General features: G+C 39.3%; 1 protein-coding gene across 1 annotated transcript in view; it reads left to right on the top strand.

Annotated features, from left to right (window-relative positions):
• Positions 1–10,129: 10,129 nt before the first annotated feature.
• MTPN (myotrophin) overlaps positions 10,130–19,269 on the top strand; it is a gene marked incomplete at both ends in the record, with an annotated part of 34,235 nt that continues 25,095 nt past the window's right edge. The window contains one exon of the mRNA XM_079537461.1: positions 10,130–10,201. Coding sequence (XP_079393587.1) covers positions 10,130–10,201 — 72 coding nt within the window. The remainder of the gene's footprint in view (positions 10,202–19,269) is intronic.

Here is a 19,269-nt window from a genome sequence, read left to right as displayed (position 1 = left end):
GTGAATTTGAAGAGTGGACTATTCAGAGGATAACAAATAGGTTGGCCAGTTGTAGCCAGAGGATTGTGGTCAATAGCTCGATATCCAAGCAGAGGCTGGTCATGAATGGTGCCCCCAGGGGTCCATCTGGGACTCATGCTCTTTAAGATATTTATCAACAACCTATACAGTGGAATCGAGTGCACCCTCAGCAAGTTTGCATATGACCTGAAAGGAGTGGACAGCATAAAAAGGAATTTGGAAAACCTTGACAACTGGACCCACATGAACCCAATGAGGCCAAGTGCCAGGTGCTATACCTGGGTTGTAGCAATCCCAGATACATTTACATGACCATGGAGAGGAACTCACAGAGATCAGCCCTGCAGAGAAGGACTTGGGGGTTCTGGTGGATGAAATGCTCGAAATGAGACAGTAGTGTGTGCATGCAGGCCAGAAGACCAACTGTACCCTGGGCTGCATCAGAAGAGGGGTGGTCAGCAGGGCAAGGGAGTTCCCCTCTGTTCTGACCTTGTGAGGTTCCATCTGGAATACTGTATCCAGGTCTTAGGCCCCCAGAAAAAGAAGCATGTAGAGCTGTTGGAGTGGGTCCAGAAGAGGGCCACAAAAATGATCAGAGGGTTGGGGTATCTCTTCTACAAAGACAGGCTGAGGGAGCTGGGCTTGTTTGGCCTGGAGAAGGTTCCGGGGAGACCCCACTGCAGCCTGAGTATTTAATGAGAGTTTATAAAAAGGAGAGAGATCAACATTTAACACAATCTGATAATGATAGAACCAGGAGGAATGGCTTTAAACTAAAAGAAGAGAGTATATACAAGATGTTAGGTGGAAATTCTTTACTGAGAAGGTGGTGAGGCACTGGCACAGAAAAATTGTGGATGCCCCATCCCTGGAGGCATTCAAGGCCAGGCTGGATGGGGCTCTGGGCAGCTTGATCTGCTGAGTGGGATCCCTGCCCACAGCAGGGGATTGGAACTGAATAGCCTTTAGCATCCCTTTCAACTCAAGCAATTCTATAATTATGTGAAAAACAGAAGGCCAAGAGCTCATCAGTTTCCATGGATATGCATAAGGAAATACAAAGATACAGGAAAGTGCACTAGTTTTTTATTGCCAACTCCACTGTAAAGCTCTGAATCTCATGTTGCACAGTAATTAAAAATTGGACAGTAACAACTGGTGGTTACAGACTTAAGTAAATGTCACAGCTTTGCATATAGGACAGTGTAAGCTTTATTATTAGTATATACACAATGTAAGCCGCAATTGCATTTAAAATGTGATTTGTGAGAAAATATTGTTACTACTTAATTAGCTACTATTTTTGATTCTGTAAGTTAACAAAGACTACTTTAAAAAAGAAAAAAAAAAAAGATATGGAATGTGGCATACTCAGTGGTCAGCATCTGTCCATTTTTCCAGTTAGGCTGTATTGACATGCTTCCCCTTTATTTCATTTCTTTGAGCAGAAACAAACTATGCATCTTCACAAGAATAGTGACATAGCACCCTGGTATATTGACTGAACAGAGCAAAGCATGGATGACAAGTGACTTTGCAAACTCATGGTGGGTGAGCACAAATCTTTAAAAATAACCACAGCTGCAGAAATATTCTGGGCATAGGACTCTCTCTCTCTTCCTTACTGTGTTATCTGAAACTTTAGGATCTCATGAATCTTCTAAGAATTAAATGTAGATGTTAATTAAAATTGGAGCGAATTAAAAGAGCAAATAAACTGTAAGTAGCATAGACACTTTAGAAGGCACTGGTTAGCATAGTGCCAGGGTATCTGAGCTGGTTACCTTGTTCCATCAAAACAAAGCATAGTGCCACTCAAAAGAGGTGACCTTGCTTTTAAACTCAACAGAGCTTAGTCATGAGGATACAGCGAGTCTGCTTTGTTCACAGGCTTGAGCTAGCATCTTCTCCTGGACATGCAGAAGAAAGGTATGTTTACTGCAGTTCATTGTACCAGTACAGAACCAATAATGGGATCTCTGAGATGAGAAAGAACAATGCAGACATTTTTGTGCTGTTACAAATCTGAGTAAAGAGTGTATGAACAATGGAAGAGTTACAGTCTGTCAGCACTAGTGATGGCTGTACACTGTGCCTACCATCATAAATATTAGCAGGTATGTTTCTGGACTTTGACTTTACAGGACATGAGCAATCTGACAGAGTGCACTGAGCAATGCCTAGCAGTCCTTTCCAGACTATTGCAAGGCTCCTGCACCATTACCACATGCCATGTTGGAATAATGCACATTAGAGATTTGAGAGGGTGTTCTGCACCTTTAAAGCAAAAGTTATCCTTTCAAGCTGATTAAAATTAGGAGGATGTTTATTTTTCCATCACTCTACTAGGAACAGTATAACAAATCTGTACCTGAGGAGAATGGAAGTAGCAATAAAACACTGAATCAGTCTATAGTGTACTAGAGATCCTCAAGAAACTGAGAGCAGAGTGTTTCATAATCAATGCAATCCATGTAACAAGAAAAGATGCACACCCACTCAAGAAAGCTATTATAGCCTTTTACAAAACATGGAAATCTCAGCCCAAATTGCTACATAAAGAGATCACAATTAAGAGCATTATCACACTTTTGCCTCTGTTCACATGAAGGTACAATTCATGTATTAAACAGCAAAACGGACAAGCAAAAGTGGAGAACAGAGAAAGAAATTATATAAATCAAGAATGAGAACAACTTTTTTTTTTTAAAGCTGTTCTTTAAAACTAAGGGAAAAGTTTTCAGATAAAGCTGAACACCTGTCCAAAGCATACAGGTGTCTGAAAAATCAGGATATAAATATATATATTTTGGGGAAGAAATCCACCCTTCAACAAAGCATTCTATTTTTTTTTAAGTTCTTCTCCAACACCAAGTAGTAGCAATCACAATTGACTCTTCATACCTGCCTATCATGCAGTACAACTGTCAGGAAAATAAACAACTGTGATAATTAATATTAATAATATTTTTCACTGATACAGCATCCTTCATCTAAGATTCTCAGAGCTCTTTACAATCATAGAAAACCATTAGACTAATGACGGAAAAAATGAAGGCATGGGAAATGACAGTATGGATAGCAGTGTTTTCCTGTTAAATATCATTAGTGAAAAATGCAATACCTATATGCTTGTATTATATTATGTTGAAGATCTTTGTATTATCCTCTGATGCTTATGGAACAAATGGTGTTATCTTAAAACTGTTTAAAACTTTCTTTGTTCTACTCCTGGTATTACCCAACAGCTACAGTAATCATTCATTCACCAATATATAAGTTATACCAACTTACACTTTCAAACTGTAACTCACATATAGACATCTCTGAATTAGGGCAAAAAAATGCATGGATAGATGCCTTTTTTTTTTTTTTCCTTCCCCCCCTCTCCCCCCCAAGTGAACATCTTTTCTCCAAAATGCAGAATTTTCCTATCTGGAATTTTTCTATGTCTACTTGGGCAATTTCTGTTTTCTAATTTTTTTTTTTTTCTAAAATTCTAGAATTTTACATACAGTATTACAATACAGAATTGTCTTAATGCAGCTGAGCAAGTTCAATAATCACTTGTTTTCATTTAACTGGAAAATCACATTGGTATCACTTTTAGTAGGCAGTTGTTTATTGCTTTAGCTGTACTGTGAAAAAAAACGATGTTGCTAATGTTTCCTCTTTGTTAGCATCAGTCTCTAATGCGCCCAACTCTCATTTGCTTACTAGCAAAAGATTTCACCTTTGTCAGCACAGCACAGCCCATACTATTGTGAAAAAGCAAACTGCAATCTATTCAGACTCTTGCAGAATCAGCAAAGCATTGGGCTAAGTTCTCCTACTAGTGATTCTCAGCTATCCGGCACAGTCCCTTACTTTGGAACAGGGACTGTTTTCACCCATGCTAGCTGTTGTTCAACCCTTCATTACAGCTGTTATCCTGAAGGCAATTTCAACCTGCAAAGGAATCAATAATGACTGATTGTTTCCTTTTAGTCATCACTGTACTGTTCCCCGCTTTGGGCTCCCCAGTATAAATAAAGCATTGACATACTGGAATGAGTTCATTGGAAGATGACCAAGACAACAAGCCAACTAATGCACATGACAATGACAGCTGTAAGAAACTGGCTTGCTGAATAAGCCAATATGGCAAGATGAGGAGGAGAAAAGAATCTGGAACAGGGGATCTTAATGTTGTCTTCAACCACCTCATAAGCATGTAAAGAGAAACCAGATCCAGACTGTTCCTAAAGAGGTATAGAAAAAGTGATAACAAAGATAAAGTTGCTACAGGGAAATTCTAATTAGATAGAAGGAAAGTTTTTTTGTTTTGTTTTGTGCATGTGCGCGTGTGAAAGCAACTAAACACTGGAACAAGTTGCCAAGGAACAAGGAAAGATGTGGTTTCTCCATGCTTTGAGATGTTCAGAACTTGACTGGACGAAGCCTGGAACTACTTCATTTAGGTCAGCTCTTCTTTGAGCAAGGGTGGTGTTGGATACCTTCAGAGGTTCCTTTTCATACTTTTTTTTTCTATAATTATCTGATTCTAATTTAAAGAAATAATTGAGATTAACAAGTGATTATTTCTTGTACTCCATTTCTTATGAATTGCCCTTGAAATGAGAAATTTCAGTTACAAGTTCAGAAGTTACAGAAGAAAGATGTCTTATCTTGGGAGAGAGATCTTCACAAAGATGTTAGTTCTTTCCAGTCAAGGGGACAGAAATAATGACTTGCAGTCTTTTAAATACAAGATGAGAAGTTAAAGTACTTAAATGTGAAATAAACAAAGAAAATTATAAAAATTTACTGGCATCTACAAATGACACTGAAAAAGAAGAGGTCTACAGCCAAAAGGATATTTTTATACCGTGTTAATAAATTAGCCCAGACTGTCTGTTTATAGGTCAAACCTCCAAACATTATTCACCTGCTAATTCTGCTGAGAGTACTTGTCAACTCCTTGTTTCAGTTTTCAGTCAGCCCCTTGCTTAGCAAAACTGAGCGCTAGATCATGTTTACTAAATAGTGTTCAAGGCAAAGGCAGTCCACTCTATGGGAAGATTAATTCCCACACAAAGCTGCCCTCCTCACTATCAAAGACTAACTCTCAAGTTACTAGATTTGTTTCAAAGGTCCTGCCATGAACAAGTGCCAAAGAACTAGAGCTATATGTCTTCATCTGCTTTTAGTGCTATTTCAAGTACCGAACAAATACAGTCAAGAGTTGCTGGTTTTCCCTAGCTGAAATCTTGTTTGATATCTTGAAGGAAAAAACAAAACAAAACAAAACAATTCCCTTTTGATTCTATCCCCTTTTCCTTCAGATACCTCATCTCACTTATTAGCTAAGCAAAATCTGGTCTTATATTTATGTTTCAAATATTTACACAGAATTTGAAAAGGTTAGGAATAAATTTACGCGCAGTAGCATCAGCAAACACTAAACTATTTCACTAGAGATTCATGTAGCTAAAGAGAGAATTCAGGGAGAGAGGAGCTTCTTGTCTTTCACATTCTGTATAATATGATTTAAGATATGTAGTCCAAAACCCAAAGTTTTATTGGCTAAGACGGAAGTAAAACTACTTCCAGATTCCAAAATTAAGGGGAAGATATTATCTATTCTTCTCAATTTCTAACCATGTTCATAAAATAATATAAGTATGGAGAACCAATAAGCAGAAAAAAGATCAATTCAATATTCATCTGTCATTCTTAGATCTCTTGTGTCAGTTTCATAACTTTATTCAGTCTATTACTTTTTGTTAAATTCATTATTTTTTCCTCAACAGAATGATCCCTTCATGATGATATTTTATGTTACTGTTTGAGTATAGTTATTAAACTAACAGCTGTTGCTGTTAGGACTGTTTGGTATTACCGAAAAGGAATATGGCAACTGCGTCATCAAATATGGATTTTACAAAAAGCTTCCGAGAGGAGCAGCATGAATGTAAGTCTCCTGCTTGGGTTTCTGTGTTGTTCTGTTTTTCATTCGAACTGTTAAATTCACTGTCTCGTCTTACTGCATTTATGATATACGCAATCATATACAATACATAATAACACCATTGTATAAGTGAATACAACTTATAATAATTAATTACAATGTGCATGTTGAAACAGTTACATGTGAAACTACATTTATATGCAAAAGCATATGCGAAAATATATGAAGATACATCAAAATAAATGATATCAGTACATTCAGGAAGTGAGATTCTTCTCTGGTCAGCAGAGAAGGATTAATTTATGACACATGCCATTAGTTATGTAGGCCTTCAAAACAGATCCTAACATGTAAGTGAAAGCAGAGATTAATTTCGTCTCACTAGGAATAACTGGGCCAGAGGAAGCATAGTTTCTGGCTCATTGACCTAGCAGTCCTCCTACATCTTAACTCATTATCACTTCTTGTCTCCTCCAGCCATCCAAATGATGACGCATTGCATCTTGTGGTTCTTGAGTTTAGGATGTAAAATACAGAATAAATAACAAGTTTCAAGTCTGTCAAAGCAGGCATTCACAGTGAACATACAAGGTTATGCTGGCTGGGAAAACATTTGTTCTTGCTTGTAATACATTTGCATTATATCTCTATGAAATTACAAATTAAGTTTATATCTAATATGTATTTACCTACATAGTATAATTCTGGAGAATGACTTCCATGTTGCATTGAAACTTCTGCTGCTAAGACTAAAAATACTATTTTGAAGTATATTGAACTTCACGTCCTTATAACATATCCAAGAAGCCAGCATAAATTCTATGGCCAATAATTATGACTGTCTCAGCAAAGAATTTATTATTCACAGTGAACTTAGTCCTCCCAGAGCTTTGGTTAGTACAGTTAAATACAGTACAAAGAGGAGATCCATTCCACAAATGAACTGATTCTACTACTGCTTACAAGTAAGACAAAGTAAGCTGTTAGAAGTGTAAAATTCCTAGTTTAAACAATTGCTAGTTTCAGGCTTCTAATCAAGCTCAAATCTCACAAACTTTGTATATTTATCTGCATTTGTTTCCAAATATCTGTAAATTTACAGAAGAATTTCAGAATGTATTTCAGAAGAAAAATGTGTTTAAGAAATTCCTGTGCTAAATGTGCATTTCTCTCACTTTTTTGCCGATTAAGATGCATGAGAAACAAAATTCTTACATGGATACAGGCTTCTACAGTTAGAAGTAAACTTGAAAAAGATACAAGAAAATTAATGAGAGCTAATGCAATACATACAGCTTTTAAGGTACATACCCCACAACTAGAAAGACATTCAGAATTTGGGCTTAAAGCTCACCTATAAGTATGCCTCTAGAAAAGACATGTATCAGGTAGAAGGGGAGTAATGCTGAGTAAACCATGTACTTTTGGTAAGAGGACCATTAGAGAAAGAGAGAAGTGTGAAAACTTTCCTGTTTCAGAGATGAAGTATGAATAAGTAAAACATATATCAACTGTTGGTAAAATTGAGAGATTGGACTCAGAGTCTAGTGTGTACAAACATGGTAATCCAGAAGCCCAGCAACATTTACAAACAATGTGGTCAGAACATGGCTCCTTGATCATATTAAAATGCCTAAATAAGTATGCAGAATGTTAAATATGTTTTTATCAGACTTATTAACTCAGGACTACCTGAACTTACTAATTAAGGAAGAAATTGAAATTTGCATCTCATTTAAATATTCAAAACTACTTACCATTTCTGCAGATTGAAAATTAATCACCGAACATTTTTATACATAAACTAAGAGTATTTACAGAACAATACAATTGCATTTAACAGTTCATTTTTTCAGAAGTTTAAAATCATAGAATCATTAAGGTTGGAAAAGACAACTAAGAATATCTATCCAGTCCAACCATCAACCCACCACCATCAAGCCCACTAAACTATGTCCTTCAGTGCAACATTTATCCTTTTCTTGAAAATCTCTAGGGAAGGTGATTCCATCACCTTATTGGCAGACTATTCCAATACCTCACCACCCTTTCTGATAAAGAAATTTTTTCCTAACATCCAAGCTGAATCTCCCCTGACACAGCTTAAGGCCATTATCTCTCATCCTACTGCTGTTACCTGGGAAAAGAGGCCAAACTTCACATCACTTTAATGACATTAGTAGAAGGAATGCAAACAAAATCATACATGCTCCAAAACTTTTCAACTTATAAGTGAAATCACTAAGTGCTCTGACTTAAAAAGGTATCCATTTTTATCTCCTTGTGAGTAATATTATGGCTATATCATATAAATACTGTTTAATTCCTATCAAAAGTCTGCAGATCTCTATACATATTCAACATTTCTACATTCAGAAATGCAATGAAAACACAGAAACATCATGAGCAGAGTGGCAATCTTTACTCCCCAACAGAAACACAAATTTTCTTTGGCCAGGGAGCACCCCTTCTTTGTTATTAACAATGCCATAATTACTTTTTACATCATCTAATAATGATAGCACAAGGGGAAAGGTAAAAGATAGGCGATTCAGATATTAGGAGGAAATTGGGGATTGTTTAGTCTGGAGAAGAGGACGCTCAGGGGAGACCTCATTCCACTCTACAACTTCCTGAAGGGAGGTTGTGGTGAAGAGGGATTTGGCCTCTTCTCCCAGCCAATGAGCAGGACAAGCGGCAATGGCCACAAGTTGTATCAGAGGAGGTTTTGGTTAGACATAAAGAAGAAGTATTGCTCTCAGAGGGTGGTCAGGCACTGGAATGGCTGCCCAGAGAGGTGGTGGAGTCGCTGTCCCTGGCAGTGCTCAAGAGGCGTCTGGATGACGTGCTGCATGATATGAGTTAGTGCTTGTGTGGCAATGATGATGAGGAGACGATTGGACTAGATGATCTTACAGGTCATTTCCAACCTTGTGATTCTATGATTCTATGAAATTCTTTACTTAGAGGGCCATGAGGCACTGGCACAGGCTGCCCAGTGAAGCTGCGGGTGCCTCATTTCTGGAAACAAGGCTAGGTTGGATGCGGCACCCTGGGCAGCATGAGCTGCTGGGTAGCAGCCCTGCCTATGGCTGGGGGTTGAAACTGGGTGGGCTTTGAAGTCCCTTTCAGCCTAAGCCATTCTACGACTCTATGAATTTTTAAGCAGTGTTGTACTTTCTCAGCATGTTGCCAGACTGGGCGCAGTCACAGCAGCTCCAAGGGTGTTTGGGATGATGCTTGGTGGTTAGGAAGAGCAGCTGCCTGCTGGCAGTCAGGTATGATTCACGTAACAGGCCGTGTTCTCCATACGCAAAACATGCGGTTTGAATAAGCAGATGCAACCACCAAGTGCCAGCCTATTAATTAATGATCACATACTTCCTTTTATGTCTAGCCGCTCGTGTTTTTCAGTATTATGATCATTATTCACAACGTGCTCAGCGCCCCGGGTGTTGTACGACAGATAAACCTCTCCTCAGAGAGAACACCCAAACATGCAGCGCCTCGGGCAGCTCTGGCACAGCAGGATGGAAGCATAGCGTCGCCCGTGTCGGGCTATCACAGGGCTCATCCCGCGGCCGACCTACTGCCCACGGGCGGCCCGGCGAGACAGCCAACGGGACCCGTGGCCATAGCAACCACCGGATGGCTGGAGGCGGGGCCTGCGGCGGGGAGAGGCCGCGGGAGCTTAGGGTGCATGCGCGGCACCTCTTCTTCCCCTCCCCCCTCCATCCCGGTCTCTCAGGGAACAGAGGGATGCTCAAATTGGGCGCATGCGCAAAGCGCAATCGGAGGCAGCCAGCCAACGGCGCATGCGCCCCGCGTCCCCCCCCCCCCCCCCCCCCCCCCCCCCTCGCCGCGTGGGTGTGCCTGCGGAGCGGGTAGGGGACCGCGGGGGGCTGAATGGAAACCGGAAGCGGAAGTTCCTCGCGCCAGTAAACCGCTTTTCTCTCCAGTTAGGCGGCTTCTCCCGGGCTGCCCCGCTCCCGCTGTGCCGGGCCCCAACCGTCCTGACCGCTGCCGGCTCGCTGCCCCGCCTCGCCCCGCCCTGCCCTCTACGGGAGGGGTTCCCGTCCCGCCGCCCTCGCTCCCTGGAGGCGCTGCCGGCCCCTCGTCACCTCGCCCGCCCGCCCGCCTCTCCGCTCGGCGGCCACGATGTCCGACAAGGAATTCATGTGGGCCCTCAAAAACGGGGACTTGGATGAGGTGAAGGACTACGTGGCCAAGGTTAGGAGGCCGGGGCCGGGCGAGGCGGCGCTGAGGAGGGAGGGATGTGCTGGGGGGGCCCGGGGCCGGCGGAGGGCGGCTTGCTGGGCGAAGGGCGACCGGGAGCCGCCGCCCGTCTGGGCACGGCTGATGCGGGAGCTCTGCGCTGTGCCGAAGCCCAAGCAGCGGGACGTGCTTCCCCTCCCCCCCGGCGGCCCGCTGCTTCCTGGCCTTCCTCCTTGTCGCTCCGCCGCCCTGTTGCCCTCCGGCCCCGCCAGCCCGCTGCGTGTGGCTGCCTGGCTCCTCAGCCCGTGTCCCGATCCTGCCTTGCTGGTTTCGTGTGTACGCATATGTGCGGCCTCGGTTTGGTTACCCTCTCTGTGCCTCAGGGCTCATCCCTAATAGGGTGATGCTAAGCTACCAGGTGTGCTAAGGCTTAGTTTATTAACCTTCTGTCAAGTGGCTTGAGATCCAGTTAGAGCAAGTGCTACAGGAACAGTTGACACATATGTAATGGCTGAAAATAAGATCTATCGACATGTTATTTAGATGCTGGATCTTGTCCTTGTTTGTCTTCAGTTGTCAGTGAGTTTTGTGGGAAAAGTCTCTGTATAAAAAGGCAATACAGTGTTTTGGAGAGCCTTTAGCGCTCAGGAAATACTGTTGAGAAGCTGTTACATCATAGCAGATATTCACAAAGCTCTTTGGAATAATTTCATTTATGTAATTTACATAAATTACGTAATTTAACTGTAATTATTTAGATCTCTGAAAAACTTAATGACTGTCTTTGGCAACTTGATGCATGCTGACATACCTTCTGATGACTTAAGTTCTTCCTGCTCCACTCGTCAAGTTTCGTCCTGAGTTACCCAAACTTGTAGCACTCTTGGCAGAAAGAAATGTGTACAAGTACTTCCAGCTGCTTTAGTACAAAGTCCAGCAGCTTAGCTTGAATAGTCCTCTCTGACAATTTCAGCTAAGCTATTGGACTTTGCATCAAAGTAGCTGTATGCTCACATGCTCTGCTTTATCTACGAAGTCCTAGAGGTGATAACAAAGAATAATGTTATTCCACTTGAGCTATTTGTTAATGGTCTTGAATGTAACTATGTCAATGCAAATAGTGACACTTCCTTGTTTTCCTTTCTTCTTTGATGGCCTCCACAGGGTTTCAGCTGGAGCCTTCTGTTCCTGCTACAGAATTTTACAAGAATTACATATATAGATCTACAGAAATTGCTGCACTGTAGTGTTTAATGGATTCCTGTGTGTCTATTATTGAGACAGAAAGTTTGCCAGTAGCCATCTTGAGTCAGGTTATATCAACAAGACCACTGCACTACTAGTTAAAAAGATTTTTCTTTTTAATATTCTCACCCTTCCTGAAAGATAGGATATAGCTGATATAGCAGATGGATTTCTTTCATCACTTTTCATCTGCTTCAGTGCAAAGTCAAATACTTTGTTTATTCTGCTACTGCTTGAGCCATCCTGGTGGATGCTGTATTGAAGAGGCTGAAGGTCATCTTAGACATGCTCAAATGGGGTAGAAACCTTAAAAAGAGAGATACTGTTTAAGGTTACTTTACTATAATAAAAGAAGCCTACAATTCTTGAATGATTTTATGTTTTAGAATGGTTTCAAATGTAGAACATGAATAAACCTTGGAAATTCGTGATCTAATCTTGTTCAACCCCACTTACAAATAGGGTTTTTTTTATCGTTAGCTGCTAACCATCTTATTTGCCAATAAAGCAAGACGTGAAATGTTTTCTTTCAGTCTGTTATGTTTGTCTGACAGATGGGCTAGTAAACTTTTAGTCTGGTTTCCTGAGGAAACAAAGCTTATAAGAGCAAGTTTTGGCTGACCTCTTCCGTAGTAGTTTGTTAATCTCTTTGGTCAGTTTCTGATAAGTTTTACAGGAACAAGGGTTTCCAAAGGTATTAGTGGTTTTGTGAAACTAAATGAAAGAGGAGGAGGCAAAGTGTGCAAGGGTGAGCTTACATTTTACTAGACAAAAGGAAACCTATGTTAAGGAAGGGCAAGAAGACTCCAGAGTCCTCTGAGTGTAGGGAAAGCCTCAGTTAGTATTTCACCTTCTCGGTTCCTAAATTGATGAATTATGTGAGGGCGAATATGACTTGATACCAGTTCTCAAAAGAATACTTTCTTCATTTTCCATGTTCTCTTTTCACTGCCTTATGCATGACTGTCTGAAGTATGATTTAATGTTCTGGAATTTTATTGAATTACAAAGCTTTTACTGGTAGGAATTTCCTCTCCATGTGATGTGGAAAGTGATCATGCATATCTTAATTAGCATCTTCCTGAAATTCTAACTTTCTTATCCTTTTTTGGGAATTTTTTATTTTCAATTTCTTTCTTTTTCTTTCCTTTAGTCCTTGTTCTAGTTTTATTTTCTCATTACTTGAATTGACAGAACAGCTTGTGATCTTGTGGCTTTGTTGCCAGTTACATCATAAAGTTCTTCATCTTTGGTTTTGTGTAATATAAGTGTTAGATCCTGAAATATTAACCAAATGACCTGAGTTTTAAAAATAAAAGCATGAATGGATGTAATCAATGAGACTGCAAGAGTTCAACCCTTGGCAATGAATTAAGCCCTTTCTTTCACTTGTGTGCTCTAAGTTACAGATAATATTGTCTTTGGAATCATTAGCATCTTCTATTTCACCTAAAATTTGTTTAGAACATACAAAGAAGATAGCCTAATGACTGTCAGACTGTGATTCAAACATTAGGGGAAACGTGATGTATAATGTGAAAACCTTTCTTTTCAATGGCTGTGTTTTCTCTTTACATGGAGAAAGTTTCTGCCAGTTTAGCAGATGAGTGAAGGGTACAGAGGCAGAAGGAAGAGTCTCAATGTGTGTTTTATTCTGTGTAAGGAAATCTTGTATTCTTCTAAAGATTCTGTCATCAGAAACAGCATCTTCCTTAAAAACAGAAGTTCTGAGGGGTGGCAATGAAACAGACAGTTGCCACGTAATACTGCTTTGTTGCTTTGCAAGGGAGTTTTTAGTGCTGCCAATCTGTGCTTTTGGAAGACACAGCTGGCTTCTACTTGATACAAATGTGAAAAACTATTTGTATCGTTTGAATAATCCTGAAAGGCTTCTTTCTTTTCAGTAAGAAACATCTCATTAGTCTCTACATTTCTAAACTTGTATCCTTGTAAATTCTTTATGGTAAATGTTAATTTCTACAGATATACTGCAATTAGTGTGTTATGCTAGCTGTTAAGTATGGTGTCATCTATTTTTACTATGACTAGATTAAAAAGTAGCTTTTACTGTTTGCTTTCTTTGATATCTTTTTTAATATAGCCAGCATATGTTGCCTTCAGAGGTATCTTTGCAGGGTTGGGATTGAAGGAATTCTGCACTCTTCCCACATACATCCACTCAAATGTTTAAAATTCCACAAGAAAGCAGAAGCTTTCATAGGAACAGATGAATCAAACGTGCACTCAAATGGGTGAGGAGTACCCACGCAGATTAGAGAAATTTGCTTCCCTCAAGGGAGGAAGTGGGGTACTTAAAAAGCACTAGTTAGAAGAAGGGCAGGCTATATTAAGCCCGCAGAACTTCTTAACATGTGTGGCATTTGTGCTTTTCCCTTTCTTTATCCTCCTTTCCTCTGTGGAATGACAAGTTACATAACTGTTTAACACGACTTCTCTATCAACGTGCAAGTCTTCCACTTAACAGCTAAGCACGATTTCTTCTGTTCAGTCACTAGGGAACAAAGATTTAGGCAAGATAAACCTGATTTTGTAAGAAAGAGGCTACAGTAAGTGTTTTCCTGGAGTAATTTAGTCTTCAGTGGCTTAACTGAGAATTCCTCACTTCATGAGCTGTTGTAATCCCCTACATTGTTGCTTCTTAATAGTAGCACTGCTTACAGATGTATCTGGCATATCAGCTAACCTAATACTATAAGAAGATAGAGCAGTCTACCAAACTGAAAGTACTGTATTCTTACTGCTCAGTGGACTGGAAAGTTGAAGTAGGCCAGAAGTGTTATGTGTTTAGAAAAACATACATGCTGTGCTTGCTTACTGGGCATTCCTGTTGGGGTGGGGGGAGTCTTCATTTTAACTTTCTGAAGAAAAGAAAATCAAAAAGCTAGAAGGACCTTCAATAATTCAGATGGAAAATGGAGCAATGTCCTTCACAAAACTGTGATACTATATAAAGTCTTGCAATTAAGGATATAATGATATTTGAATGGATATGACTTGAGAAATGAAGTTTGCTACTGCAAAACTGATTGGAGAGACTAAAGCAATAAGCATGATTTAGAAATAGGTTGTTGTGGAAACGACAGTGGTGAGATTAGTGAGTGTTCAAATCTGTTGCGGAAGGGCAAGAAAGAAGAGACTTATATATGCCTGGGAGAGCAAGGAGAAATCAAAAGCTTTGACTTTTTTGAGAGTAGCTTCTTTTCTTTTGAGTATCCATTGAAATCATTTCTTACTTCTAAAGCAACAGACTAAATGAAAGGCTATTGTATGCAGGTGGAATATATGAGTTGGAAGTTAATCACGTTCTGAATACACTGAAATCTACCTTAGCTCAGCGTGGTGAACGCTGAAGTTCGCTTTGTTATTATGCCTGTATTGATACCTGGTTTGCCTCCTGTATGGAAGTGGTTACTATGCTTTAAAGCGATGGGATCTTGAAAGACTGCTGGATTACAGCGTGATGTAAAGGAACCAGGCAGCTTTGCTGGGACTCGTTTGGACTAGCACTGGAGCTGCTGGTCTGAGGGTGTCTCTAGTGGAGCTGCTCTGTGTTGTGGTTCCCCAGTATTCTTGCATTACATGGGGTTTTGCTGTATTCTAGACCTGTTATTTTTCTCAGTAGCAGTTACTCAAGTGTGTTGGAATGTGGTTGCTTAAGATAGTGTAATTAAGCAGTAAACTAACCTGAAAATTGACATTCAGTTTGTTCTGTCAATCTAAGTGTGTTAATCTAAATATTTCTTTTGTGGAACCGTGCAGTTGCTTGCTAGTGAATGCCTGTGAAGGGCTGAAAGAGAGGCTGTTAACAAGTTCTGTATTCATGAGAATTGTTCTTAACTAAAACACTGAGAATGTACAAGAATATTTTTCTAAAGTACACAGCACATCTGGTGCAGTAAGACGTACAGGGTCAATGAAAAACACCCTTTCAGTGTGGCTCATTAGTTTCCCCAGTGTGATTTGAAAGAGTCCGAAGACATGAGCTCTTTGCCTGTGTATTATTGGTTTGTGGGTTAACTAACTCATGAGGTGCAAAGAGGGCCTGTTTGCAACTGTGTAGAGGCCTTGAGTTGCAAACTGTGATCGAACTAGTCAATTCTAAATTGTCTAGTTCTTAATTGTTTAGGGATGTGTTGACTTTACTGTTTGTACGTAATAAATGGAGTTCTGAAGAACTTGCAGTGAGGTATGTGAAGCATAACAGTAATTGATTTATTTTTTTCCAAAGGTGTATGTGCTGCTTCCACTGAATCTTATCAATTAAGACAACACTAAAAGGGGAAAAAAATAGGATAAATGTCAGCAAAGTCACCCCGACTTAACATAGAGTGTATCAGCCTGGGACAAATAAGAGTCTGTTAAACTGTAAACCTGACATTGCGGTGGAATTCATGGCTCGCTGACTGGATGGGCATCCTAGAATCCTTGGATGTGTCAATTTCCTGCCCTAATTAAAAGATTAAATCCTCCCTTATTTGTTTCTCTTTAGGCTGTCGTTATACTGATGTACTTAATTGCTGTTTGAAAAAAAAAAAAAAAAAAAAAGTGTGATCAAAACTAGTTTTGAATAACAGTGAATTAATTTGAATTTTTGTTGCTGAAAGCTTTGCTACTATATTCAATTCCCTAAGTGAGAAGAAAAAAAAACTATTTCTGCTGGGGGTAAATCCTGTTTTGTCTGAGTCTTTATTTTATATGCCACTAGCTATAAATTAGGAACATATTATGAATAACCATTAGAAAACTCTAGGTGTGGGAAAAATACTTTTAGAACCTCCTTTTCTTCTCAGCCTTCTTCATTTTATACCCAGTTTTCTTTCTTGTATCTTTTTTCTTTGTTAAATCTGTCTGTTTTTTTATATAAGCTCTTATGTTTTGATTCAGATAGTTACTGTTGATTTCAACAGGAGTGCAAATGGAAGATGAGCTAAGCTTCTTTGAAATGCAAAGTTCTGCAGTGGTCTGCATCTGGAGTCATTGGTGGCAAGTTGTGTTAGATGTGAAGACTGTCTGGATATTGTGGAATTGGTGAGTTAGGCAGTCTGCATAAGTAAAAATACTGAATGAGTAGGTCTTGTAGCACTATAAAAATGCACGAGTACAGAATTACAACATGAAGGTCAAATAATTTACTCATGCTTGAGGAGAATGTAATGGACTCGGAAATACGGGCTTCACAAGTCCTGTAATGTTTATGAGAATAAAAGGAGTTGTAAAGATGCATCTGAAAGGTCGGAAGAGGAGACAGAGAAAAGAAAAAGAAAGGCTGGGGATGTATCATATTTTATTACTTCAGTCACATATTCATTTTCTTGTATGTCCCTGTGTTCTTAATATTTTTTCTGGTTTTATGTTTATGCTAATATGAGCTTCTGGGGAAGCATCCAGATGAGAATGTGAACCAAGCTACTGCTTTTACCTACTTTGCACGCTTTCAAGACTCAAGGTTTTTATAAGTTGTTCTTAATTTTTCTTCTGTATGATGGGATATTGCTGGGATATTGCTTTTTTACATACCCATACTTCTCTGTGAGAAGAATTAGTTGTTGTTTGAGTAGGAAAATCTTCTACTCAAACAACACTGTTACAAAGACAAACGCATTAACTGGAATTAAGTGCCAATAATCACAGAATGGCCTTGATTGAAAAGGACCACAATGATCATCTAGTTTCAACGCCCCTGCTATGTGCAGGGTCGCCAACCACTAGGATAATTGAGCACTCTGTTGCATAACAGTTGTTTTTCTTAGAAGTTGCAGTTTTGGCAGTTTTAAACTGGTGGAAGTTTTTCTGCTTTAGCTTGTTGTTAGGAGGGGCAGGTATATAGGTTATCGTGACTGATATTTTACTGGATGCTGGAATGCTCTTTTCTTTTTATTGCAAGTTAATGCTGAAGCCTGTGTTGATTGTGACCACCAATGGTGAATTCCTCAGTCATATGCCAGAGGGGGAGGGGAGGTATTGGTTTCCTTACAGTGTTTAAGACCAGCATGTGCAGTGCTCTCTCATTCAGTGAAGGTCTGTAGCTCTGTCTAGAGAAGTAATCAATATAAACGAGTCCTGTTGACTAAGATACAGTACTTGTTGTAATTTTGACTGGAAGCAAATTGTGTGACTTCTTATTGGATTTTTTTTTGTTGTTCTTTGTAAAAAGAGAAATGGTATGATAAGTTGGTGTTGTCCTGAAAACAGTTGAAATCCTGATAAGGTAGAGCAGAGTGAGAAAGAGAAATGTGATCTTGTGAATTCAGTATCATAATACATGTACGCATGAACATGGCTTTAAAGCATATCGGGGACTTGAATTCTAGAGCTATTTGGCACTTGAGCTGCTTTTATGCTTTTAATGTTTTCCTATTAGTGTTTCGTGTGCAGCGTAGTTCTGAAGTTCAGTGAAGGTACATAGCACACCAGAAGTCATTGCATTTCTCTGAAGAAAAGATTTTTGTATCTTTCTGCAACAAGAATTACAGTATCGTCTAGGCTTTTCTCTTTGCTTATATACATTTGCTGCCTTCTTCAGTGGTTACAGGCCAAAATGGAAATGGCGAAATCATTTTATTTAGCCTTCAGCTACGCTTTGAGAATCAAATAGAGTAATTGCACGCAGTGGCTAATAAGCTGAACAGAGCAGAACATCAGTTGAAAGGTATTCTGGAGATTTGCCTGTCATACTCCCAGCCAAAGCTCAAAGAATATTCTAATATGTATCTAATAATGGAGACAGTTTATGAAATAGAATCGTGTGCTTGAAGTTTCTTATGAACTAAAATAGTCTTGATACTTACTGTTGAATGACTTTGCTCAAAAATCAGTCATTTATGAACTTGCTTTTTAACATGCTTATGGTCTATAAATTACTGATCAGTGTAAAAGAGGAAAGATGAGCTGGAAGGCCATTTAAGACAAAAGATAGAGCTGTCCATGGAACAGTTCACAGAATCACAGAATCACCAAGGTTGGAAAAGACCTAAAAGATCATCCAGTCCAACCGTTCACCTTATTACCAATAGCTCCCACTAAACTATGTCCCTCAACACAACAGTTATCATCAACACAATAGTTATCATCAGCATATCTATTCTAAACAGATTTGCTAATGATTCTATGAATATAAATCCTGTAGGCAGTATCTGTATTTCTCTTTGAGCATACCCTGTTAAAGAACTTTGCAGGATCCTTCTTAGTCATGTAAGATGTTTGGGGGTATCCTTATTTCTTAGGTTCCTAACTTCTTAAAACCTTCAGTAATAATATTTCTTTTGCTTGGCTGAAGTGTAGCTTAAGTTTTGTAGGTGGTTCATCTAAATATCTAAATTAGAAGAGTTCAATGTAAATATTGGTATGTTTTAATGGGAATGTTGCTATAAAACTAAGTGCTGCAGATAAGTGGTTTGGAAGGCCATTGTATGAATCTCAATGCATTTCTTGGATTTTTGTAATCAAGTGTTTTATTTCCAGGGTATTTTTTTTTTTTTTTTTTCTGATTTTTATTTTTTCAGTTGCTTCAGAATGTCAACAAAAGTCTACATAAGGCTTGGAGCTTTTGGAAGTCATTAATGGGAAGGTATATTTGTTTTTTATACCTTTCTGTGTGATCAAAATGTAAACTCATGGTACAGAGCACAACACAACCAATTAGAGCCTTCTAATCTGAAAATTTATTTAGAAGTCAAACTTGATTGTTTTAAGGATTGATAGAACGTTGCATTTTGCCTTGAATGCGTTCCTTGTTTAGATGCTGGAGAAGGAAGTCACGCTTTTAATGCCTGATCCCAGTTATAAAGCCTGAATTCAGTATCTTTTTTAAATTGTAG

Source organism: Tetrao urogallus, assembly GCF_951394365.1.
Source record: "Tetrao urogallus genome assembly, chromosome: 1".
In the NCBI taxonomy this organism is placed as follows: Eukaryota; Metazoa; Chordata; class Aves; order Galliformes; family Phasianidae; genus Tetrao; species Tetrao urogallus.
The sequence above is the reverse complement of the archived record's forward strand: the minus strand, read 5'-3'. Positions and strand labels throughout refer to the sequence as shown.